We start from the raw sequence: 11,078 nt of genomic DNA, 5'->3' as shown, positions 1-11,078 counted from the left end.
CTGCGGGGCGGCCCCCAGAGGCGCTGCGGCAGCGCGGGCTCCCGCGGCAGCAGGCGGCCGCCTGTTGTGCGGGGGCTGCTGGGGCCACCTGGGGGCTGCTCGGTGCCTCCCCCCTTGCAGCCACCTCGTGCTCCGCAGGTGTGGCATCGTTTCTTTTCTCTCTCTTAAGACCTCGTTGTTCTGTGCTTGAAATTATTTTCCTTGCTTTAATAAAACAGGAGCATTTCACACCACTTTGCTGAGCTGCTTTTTTTCCCCCACCGTGGCCGTTCCCACATCGCTGCTCTATTAGTCTGCCCTCACCTGAAGCCGTTTCTGCTTTTTCTTACCATGTCTCCACCAGCAACACTCATCTTTTTCAGGTTAATATATTTGGAATATATTTTTGGTTAATAATACTTGGAACCGTCATGGTTCAGATGAAGTATAGCCGTGGTGGGAGGAATTGTGCTTTAGGAGGCTCTTGGTAGTGGTAGTTATAATGACGGTCTCATTTTATAAGTTTCACCCGGTTTAGAAATGAAATGAAACTCCTGACTGTCATACTCCTTTTCTCTGACTAAGTTCTGAAGAACAGAAGTAAAATTAAGGAAAAAAGACCCCTCCACGTAAGTGGAAAGATGTAACGGTTAATAGTCCTCCAAATGTTGAAACTCTGGAAATGTGGAGGACAGCTGGAAAAGGCTTAAGCACCACTTTCCTCTGTATCAGTAATGAGTGTCTGGCAAAGGAAGACAGAAAGTAGTTTTATTTCTGACAAGACCAGTTTAAGAAGCACTTCATATTTTCAGTAAATTTCAAGCAATTCAAGAGGAAGCCAGCTATGAAACTGTACTACTGAATTTACTGCAGCCCAAATAGAAGGGAGACATACCGGTAACCTGCCTTCGGGCAGAGCACAGAAATGAAGATAAAGAATCTGAAAGGTATGGTATGGTATTTGGGGGGACTGAGCCCAAGCAAAGAGATCAGTTTCAAAACTATGGGGAAATTTTTGACAAAGCACTTGGCTGAGAAAAACCTGCATTATGCCAAAGTTTACGGAGCATAGATAGCTCTGAAATGCTATGTTAAATGACATGTGAGACAGGAAAGCATATTGAGTGTAATAGAAGGGTCCACAGAAAGTAGCATGTACTTTTTGGCATAGAAGACAAGCTAAGATAATGATTTGGATTTGGAGAGAGACTGAAGAACTGGGAATTGCTACATCACTTGTAACATCTCTTGGATCTAAAGACCTTCAGAACATTAACTGTAAGACTCATTTTTAAAGGGTTGAGGTATCTGGGAAAAAACCTCACAGTCTTTATTTGTTCATGAAAAAGACACTGGATTATGAATTAACTTTGAGAGCCAGATGGAAACAAGACAGTGATCCAGTCAGCAACGAAAAGTATTGGGAAGCATAGAGGGAAAACTCATAATTTGGACAGGTAATGTCAGAGTCACAACTGATTCAGAGCAATGGGACATAAAATTAAATGTAAATAGAGGCTGGAAGAAAACTAATTGTTAGATAGATCATCAAAAAAAAAAAACCAAAAACAACCCACTGAAGGAGAATTGCCCTGAACTTAAGTGTTTCTATGGGAAAGCCCATGAAATGATTCATACATTCAAGTGGTGGTCTGTAGAGTAGAAAGAGAATCAGGAAAGCAGAGTATTGTTCAGTAGATTTTAAAATCGGAAAGTCTTTTAATCTGTATTCAAAATGTAAGTTATAAAATCTGATCTAGCAGTTACTGGAACAAAAGACAATTTATGGTTAAAATTAAGCACGTGTTTTAGAAGGGTATGAAGCTTTCACACTGCGGCTAAAATATAAAATTTCTTCTTTGATTTCTGCAGGGATTATTTCTGCTCATTAGAAGGAAACCGATAGAGACTTTCCCTTTTTTTCTAGCCTCAAAATTTTGGCATGCTATTTAACATTTGGAAGGTTTTGAGACACTCTAAAGATGTCCCCAGTATCATGACAAAATTGGAGGCACTGTAATGGAATGGGCATGTGCTTGCTGATTTTGTGGTTCATGCCTGAGTCATTTCACTGCATTAGTGTCTGTCCATCCAGTCATATGATGAAAATACAATGCAGTAGAATCTGAGTCTCTCAGTGAAGATAACTGCAAACATCTACCTATATTTGCAAATGAATGCACCATTAACCTGTATTAAAATTAGGATTGAGAAGCTTAATATTGTAGTTTATTTAAGTGCATTAGTACAACTTAATAATGTTAGGAATCAGAAAGCAACCATTAGAAACTTAAACAGAAATGACTCATCCTTATATTCCTCTAAAATATTAACTGTATGTGTGGTGGTTCTTCAAAATTATCATAAACATATTTCAATGTTACTTATATTTACCTTGAAATGAGTACTAAAAGGCTTTTATAATATGATATCATTCATAGAACTACCTTTTTTTTTGCAGTGTGGCTATGAAAATAGTTTTACTTTGCATGCTCAAATGGCATTGTGGTTATGTACCCCAAGTACCTTACTCAAAATATGTGTAAAATGACCTTTCGATTTCACATGATAAAACCTTTGCTTCCAAAGAGTTTGAGAAGTTTTACATTTGTACATTCACAATCCCAAAACTATTATGAAAAGTTTTCTAGAATCTGTTCCCATAGAGATCCCAAATTAAATTATAGGGAAACATAAACTATATTAGACAGAATTGATCTGAAAATGTGAAGTTGTCAGTTCATACTCACATAGCTCTGCACACTAAAAAGTAACATTATTGCAGATTGGCACAGAACATTTTCTGCACAATATTTTATGTTACTATAGGGATTTTGACAAATACATATGCTGAATTGTAGTTTTAGAAGCTAACAAGCAAGAAATCACAATTCTGTTGTATTACATGCAAGAAGATAATCATGTTACTACAGAATACATCGCATGATCTGTAAAGCAGTTTCAAAGAATATTTTCAGATACTCATCAGATGATACTTCATTATAATGATTGTATAAAGGGTGGAGCCCTTGTTTTCAGTTGTACCCTATAGAAAAGTTTCGATCCATTTTTAGATCTAGAAAACTGGTTTATATTTTTACACATCAAAAAGCTGACATTTGCTATATTGCATCTTGTTTAATACGTCATTGCTGTAAATTGGACATAGGCACAGAAAAATTTGTGTTTAATTATTTTCATATTTTACTGTAAATTCCTGTTTTTAATATAATTCCCATTTTTTGACGCATGTGTCTTTCCTCTGAAGATTTATTTGCAAGTATATGGACTGATTGCTTAAGAGACCCCCTAGATTTCATCTTGTGAGCAACCAAAGTAGAAACATTTTGAGAAAACTAACATTTTCAATATTTATAGATAATACATAGTTAGACAACTGCCATTCCATAGTTTGAAGTCATGTGTTCGATACCTTAATATTTTTGGGTTTTTAGTTTGAGTTAGCAATCCGGGACAATGATTTAAATTTGGTATGAATGTTACTACAGACGATATACTAGTGATCCTGCTACTTCTGTTTGTGTTCTTAATCAGATAGCTGAATTCAGGATTGTTACAGAATATGGGTATTACTGCATTTAATTTCATTAAGGAGTGTTAGTATCTTTTACTGTGTCAGATGCTGAAAAAGCGAAAGTCATGCTTTGGGTTTATAAGTTTTTATGAGTTCTGACAAGCAGAAAACTGTGAATTTCAATAATCAGTTTGTAACCTAGGAAAATTAGGAAGTTTCAGTATCAATTGTGTTTGTGCAATGTAGTGAGATCACAAGGAGGTAGGGTGAAAGGAGGATTGGGTTGCTAAATATTGTAAACTCAATAGATGTATTCTTTTATACCATAAAACCAATTTACTGAGTACACAGTTTTAATACCCAGTAGAGTTCATGCTTGTATCCTGAAGAAATTAAATTGGCTCCCTCTAAACTCAAAACTGAGAGGCTGGTTTTGGTTCTGTGAAATAATTTATCTCACTGACGCTGATTTTTCTTAATTGATGATGTGAGTTCATTCTGATGTGTTGTGACAGTTGTTTTCACTTACATAATTTCCATGAGAGAAATTTGAGGAATAGGAAAAAACAGTTTGACGTTTGGGATGAGTGTGAGAGGGTCAATGGATTTTCATACTCCTGTTAGTATGGGGAGGGTCTGGTTGTGGGGGCTGCAGAGATGTGTTTTACTTAGCATGGCAGGACTTGGTTTCACTTGGTATTTGTTAATCTGCAGAATATTTGCTGATGTTGTTGATCTTGGTGAGCTCTTTGAAAGTTAGATGGGAAAATTAAGGAAAAATTTCTTCCTGGATATAGGTTTAATGATTTTCCATATCGCTGTCAGGGTAGTGTGGTGTAAGGTGGGTATTTGTATGGTTGAGGATAGTTTTCTCTTTTGTACCATAGCAAGTTTGTATATGTAATTCACATGATGTTTATTTCCACAGTGATTGTTGGGTGGAAGTTGCTAGTGAAGTATATAATATATATTACTTACAGAGGAGAGATACTGGGTTTGGTGTGTTTTGGATGATGGATGGTGCTGCAGAAGTGTGGTGTCTTAGGTCATTGGCATTACATTTGGTCATTTGGTAGATGGTAAGGGTATGGCCATTACAATATCCAAGAGGCTGATGTTGATTCAGTTTGAAGAAAGGTGACTATAGACCTTGCAGTAGATACTGATGAGAAAGCCCTAGCTTTCATTTCAGATACAGCTTCAGTACGGTATTGATGTAATTATCTAAAACCCAAAATATTTAACTTGTGGTAGCTTGTGCAGCATGTCATCCTCGTGTGCATATTTGTGCCCATTTTTGAATTAGCTGTTATTCGATCAGACTGACTTTTCTGTATGAAGAGATATATATGCTGGCTTCAACCTTGTAGAAATTTCTGTTGGGCCAGGATGCCATTCTGGGTTGAGGTGGTAGGCAAGTCTGATACTTTAAAACAAACCTTTTTGGTTATCTATTTCCATACATGCCTTGGAGGGCTGGTGTTAACATTGGCATAGTGAGGTTATTTCCAATAAAGGAAACTAATGTACTTAAAGACGCTGCCTGTTGTAGTTAAACAAATGTATCTCAAGCATTGAAATAAATCATGTTTGTAAACGACATATAGGTACCTAATTTGTCAGTAACATTTACATTATTTTCTTCCTTTTGAACTAAAGCAAATACATAAATAGAGTATCTGTGACACCTATATTAGGTGCCAATATTAGGATATTTCAGGTTGGTTTATGTCTTTTCTGTTTATTTCTACTAATAACACTAGAAAGTTAAGAACAATGCTAAGCTGCTTAATATTACTGAAAGAATGCATATATTTGTACACTGGGAGTCAACAAAGGCATCTTCTAATGGACTTGTTACAGGAAAGTGACATGGTTTTGTGAACTTTATTCCTGTTCAGTTATATGGAGGAAGAATGGCAGTATTTCTTGCATTCCCAAGTATCTGATGCTACTGTAATGATAGAAAGCACTTTTTTTCCCCACTAGTGATACAGTTCATGTATTTAAAATATAAAGGTCAATTAAAAACACCCAATATCTAGCCACAGACATTTTGAAAAAATACTGCTTGTAAACCAAAATGCAGTTAATAGATTTGTAATACATATGTATGATAATGAAAATTTAAAAAATCAGATTTTATTCTGATGTTTCTTATGGATCTTGCATATGTTAAAGAAATATTTTGTAACAGGATAGCATTCCAGTCTATTTTCAAATCTCCTTTATTTCGTATAATGCATTTCATCCTCAGTGAAACAAAGTATGTGTTGGAATCTAACTTTGGCACACACTTGATTGGTAACAAAAATTAATTTAATTCTCCCAGCAGATTCAGAAGTTACAAAGCAGCTTGAAAGTAGTGAATATAGTGATTGTAAATCAAAACATTTCATATATTGAACAGCCGCATTTCTTAAAAAATATAGTAGTGTATATTGTCAGATGGGGGTGGCTAGGAAATGTATAATGAGTTTGTCAGCAAAAGAGAAGTGATAATATTAACTGAATTCTCTTGTCGGTTATACTAAAGTAACTTTGCTAAAACAATGGATTTTTCTGCATTTAGAGTAGCTCAGCTAAGAGCAAAATTTGACCTTGGTTCTGAAGGGGGAATACAGCTGAAGAAAAATTAGTTTTCCCACTTATGAAAGCAAAATAAATGCTTACTACTTCTCTGTTACTAAGTATTTATTGCTCGTAGTTCTCTGTCAGCTCTATTACAGACATGTTAAGCACTGTTTACAGAAATCTTTTCTTTTTCTTTTCTCTACAGATGATGACACGTTTTCCAGTGTGTTTTGTGAAAACACTAAGAAGCTTATCAATGTACATTTGTTTGCCCTAGCTGCTAAGTATTATTCTTTCTCTAATGTTGGAGTATGTACCCCATTAGAAGACCTACTTGAAGCATTGAGAGGAGACAATCAAGGAACAACAGGTATAATGAAATTTGCATTTAAATTTTTACTTATTTATTATGGGACCTGCAGAGTTTTGGTTTTGGAGGGTAGTTTGTTGTCTTTTTTCCCTACATGCTTCTCACTTCGATTTTCATTTGTTCCTAGATTCTTTGTTGCCTTTGTTTGGAAAATGGATTCTCTTGCTAAAATTTGAACGGAGAGGTCACAGCATTCAGTACCTATAGTCCCTTCCTAAGATTCAGTTTTAAAGGAGATGAGATAGACAAGCACGCACATCATTTATTGAGATATCTTGTTAATTCCCTTTGTTTTTCTTCTCCCTTAACAGCAGGAATCATGGTTGCTATTCTTGCATTTTTTAAAAAGTTTCACCCTAAAAACTGGCAAGTGGGTTTTCTTGTTACATTAACATGTGCTTTGGTGTTTAGCTGAATATGGCCCTATAAGTGTTTGATGTTTCAAAAAAAAAAAAGATATTTTATTCATTCTGTATGTTTTGGACCAATACCAATTATATGGCATAAAACTGGAGTAATTTAATTTTCTGTAGTTAAAGAAATTGAATCAAGTTGGCATGAAGTTGGACACTGGAAGTCTTACCCCGATTATATTTTTTGTATCAGATAATAAACTGGCATTTGTACTTACTTGGATTGCTGTCATTTTCACTGAAAATGTGATCTTCATGGAGTCTTCAGTCTTTATAGATTTGTCTCTGTCTTTCAGATTTCTCATTAGTTTTTCAGAGACAGTGCAGCCTTTGCCTTTTAGTGCGTTTTATCTCTGTAATACATTAAAACTTTGACATTTCTTATCCTAAGTGATAACGCTGTTTTATATATATATATATATATATATATATATATATATGGAATCTCCCATTTTCTACAACAATCTTCTCTTTCCAACTTTGGCATTTTCCATGGTTGGCTCCCCAGTTTTTAATTTCTTCAGAAATACTAAAATTCCATAGCTAAGATAGTCTTAATGGTTTGTTGTGCATTGGTCTTGCTTTCTGGCTTCTTTCCTCCAGCTCTTCATTTATCTGAAGCCCTTTTTTCATGTTGGACAACTGTACGTTGCTTTTTTTCTGCTTGCTTTTTAGCTCTTTTCATTTTCATTATGCTCTCATTCCTTGTGTTCTGCATAATTTTTTGTAATTCTCTAGTTCTACCTTGTTATAATCCTATTTGAGTTCATACCTGGATTAGCTTTCTTAGGCAAAACTACAAGGATTCTTTCAACTTCTTGTCATGCAGAATGGAGCATCCGGAATAAGGTAATTGCTGACTATTTTGTTCTCTGTCTTGCAGGAGAGCTGCTCAGTTGAGTAACTGGGGCCTGGGTTTGTAATTCTAAATCATACTTCATAGAAAAAATAAAACGTGTTCCAAATGTATACAATGGTGTTATAATTCAAAACCTTTATGTTGAATTGGCAATAAGTATCAGTTAACTTAATTGAAGTTCCTGGCAATCACTTGGCAGAAGCAAAATACCAAATTATGGATTCAGAATGTGCAAGTTGCCAAATAGAAGTTGTGATCTTTTAACTTTAAGCAATTTTAGATATTTTGGACTTAATTCTGTGTTTCAGAAAATATATTAATTTCCTGACATACTAAAGCTTGCAAGTCAGGAGAAGTGTAAGTCTGAGAAAACTGGCAACTTTACAATGGCCTTGCTCATATTCTGAAACGTATGCATCCGGATAATTCCATGTACATTTCAGATGTTTTTAATACATTTTCTTGTTCTAAGACAAACATGCTTATGAGCCTATTCCCACAGTTTGCATACTTGAATAGTTCTCTAATTTCTTTACCATCTTATGTAGACATCTTGCTATCCTTCCTTGGAATAATTGGCAAGCACAGACATTTTAAGTGTATTTTGGACACAGCTACGCAGAATGGAGTTCAGAGTCTAAAGGGCTTTCTCCATTGCTTTCTAACAAAGGTCCCTGTGGTCCTTACTACACCATCAGGTTGCTTGCGCTGAACACACTGGGTCCAGAAGAGCTTGGCTAGCAGGGAGAACTTCTCTTGTTACAGGCTTCATATCTGATATAAGAAGTGAGGGTTGCTAGAGTACTGGATTGAGAGTACTCTCCACCTTTACCAATGTGTTTATGGCCAAGGTAGTAGTCATGCAGTGACTGTTAATGAATCCAACTTTAAATTCCATATACTGGAGTATCACTCTGCCTCGGTGTCTTTTTAGTATATGGTTATCCCAGTCCCTCACTCTGGCTTATGGAATTAAATGTTGGTAATGTAACTTCCATATAGGTGACTGTGAGTTTCTTTATTTCGTGTGTCTGAATTTCCACAGATGGCTGGGGTATAAAATCCCTGCACCTTGCTGTAGGAAATTTTAGGAAGATCTGCATTAGCACTGTGTAAAAGACAGTTTCTCCTCAATTTGTTCAGCTTCACAACTAAAGATGTAGCTGTAAATGGCATTATAGAGTTGAAACAGTTTTTCAAATGGGAAACAGCTACCTGTGGTAGGGGTTCACAGTGGAAATAAGTAACATTTCAGTACCGGCTAAAACTAGTAACATTAAGCTTTCTGTTACTCTGTTCTACCCAGGGTACTTATGTGAAGTATTCGAACCACACTTTTTCTTTTCATCACAAAAGGAGATGTATCTCTACATTTCTTATGGTTTTTGAAATTAGAACTTGTCCTGCTTGCATCATAATGAGATCTATGTGTATAATTATTTGTTTCAAGAGAGCAATTTTGTGATAGAATGAATTTACAGTTTGTTTAAAATTAGTATAGGTATTTTTTCAAATTTGCAGTTGTCTTGGCAATGTAAAGTCCCCAGTACAGTTATATTGTAGTATGTCTGCTTGTTTCTCAAAACAATGTAAAAAAATCTATCAGGATTTTGCAGAAAATGCAGCAGCAGTAAAATATATAAAAATCCTTAGATTTTTGCAAACCCTATCATTTTCCCTGAGCTGAAATATAAGCAGAGTGTTCGTTCAGCAAGAAGTAGGAAAAGAAGTCTAAAAATGGTTAAGAAGCCTTTAAGAGCTAAGGTGATAAATACATTATATATGTAGGTATAAGCAAACTGTGATTTTTCTACATGTAACCTCAGCTTTTGTAAGTTATGTCTTGTTTCTGCATTTCTTCCATATTGGAAATACTTAATTTGGTTTAAGTGCTCTCTGACATGGTACTTCATACAGCGTTACCCAATTCAGTCTTCTGAGTTCATACTACAGCAAAGAGTAAAAGGTGCATTATGTGGTGATAGTTCAAAGTGACAGGGCTGCATTAGAGAACAGTCAAACAACTTTTATCTCTGTCAAGAAGTTAAATGTCTGTTTCTTTCTGTTCCCATTCTGCTGCTTCTTCTGGTAAGCCTATCCAGACACAAAAATGCTCAGATTTAAACAAAAAAGGAGGCCTTATTTTTTTAAAAAAAATATTTTTGTTGTTTTCAATTTTTTTCTGTCTCTTTTTTCTTTCATTTGAAATGCTTACAAATGAAGAGGTTTTTTTAGGACACCTTGTAGATCTTCACAATTTTAAAACTGAGGAGATTCTGTAGTGAATTAACAGACACTTGTTTCTGCTATTTGTTTTGTTTAAAAGTATTTGAGTCTATTTTTTCTTTTGTCAGTTCACAGAGTCTATATTAGATTTCAAGTATTGTCATAACAATTTATTATAAAAAAAACAGATGTTTAAGAAATAGAGAGATCCTGTGGGTTTTGTGAAAAATAGAGAAAACACTAGGTTTCTCATGAGCTCAGTTAAATTCCCCACTCGCTTTTAAAAGAAGTAACACTCTTGGCTTCATTCCCAGCATGATCTGATCAAGGAATGAGCATAGTTTTTGCCTAATGGTCAGTTTCTGGACAAGATGAAGACATACTGTGCAAAAAGCAGAGAATGGGAAAGTTTATTAATCCGCCTAGATGTGTAGAGAAAGTCGTGTTTTCTAGGAGCATGCTTGTCAATAATGGTACAGTTTCTTCTACCCTCATGCAAACTTAGAAGAATTTCCATCAATTTAAGTAGAGCCAAGTGTCCTGTAGTATTGGTGGTGTAGGAGAAATGTGTCTAACTACTCCTTTGGTCTGATGATGTAGAGATGGGGAAGTGAGTGCCTGGTATTCTCCACAGGCAGTAAACCTGTGGTAGAGACTGACTGCATCTCATTAACACATCCTCCAGCAACACTGAAATGAGTGATTTTGTACCATAAAGCTGTAGCAGTTCTATAACCCATCCATAGGGTAAAGAAAAGTGCATTTTCCTTTGAATTTCCCCAACATCGCTCATATCTTTCTTTTGAGGTATCTCCCACTTGATGTTGTGAGCAAATCTGTAGTATTAACAAGCTGTACTGTGTGATTATTAATTGTCCCTGCCCTTATATTTCGTATATGTAATAAATGTGACAAACAGCGCAAGAATAAGCATTTTTTAATGGGCAGAAAGACATATTACAATTCTGTAGTGGTAGATAGCGCCTAATGCCTGGTCAGGTATTAGATATGCTACATTTTTAAAAAACTACACTAAGAGTGCGAAGTTTTACAGTGTGTTGAATTTTCCTGATCCATCTGTAATTCAGAAGTTAGTCTTTTAATAATTTTTTTAAATTAAAA

At 35.4% G+C, this 11,078-nt stretch overlaps 1 protein-coding gene across 2 annotated transcripts in view; it reads left to right on the top strand.

Moving 5' to 3' along the window:
• Window positions 1–745: 745 nt before the first annotated feature.
• METTL25 (methyltransferase like 25) overlaps window positions 746–11,078 on the top strand; it is a 59,379-nt gene continuing 49,046 nt past the window's right edge. Inside the window, exons 1-2 of one of the 2 annotated variants that reach the window (XM_026868478.1) lie at window positions 746–926; window positions 6,294–6,458. In XM_026868478.1, coding sequence (XP_026724279.1) covers window positions 905–926; window positions 6,294–6,458 — 187 coding nt within the window. In that variant the 5' untranslated portion in view covers window positions 746–904. Of the gene's footprint in view, window positions 927–6,293; window positions 6,459–7,638; window positions 7,721–11,078 lie in introns of those variants that run through there. The other variant, XM_026868479.1, reaches the window with a different exon arrangement.

Source organism: Athene cunicularia (assembly GCF_003259725.1).
Source record: "Athene cunicularia isolate RWA chromosome 1 unlocalized genomic scaffold, athCun1 chr1_part2, whole genome shotgun sequence".
NCBI classification, from domain to species: domain Eukaryota; kingdom Metazoa; phylum Chordata; class Aves; order Strigiformes; family Strigidae; genus Athene; species Athene cunicularia.
This window is presented reverse-complemented; position numbering and strand designations above follow the sequence as displayed.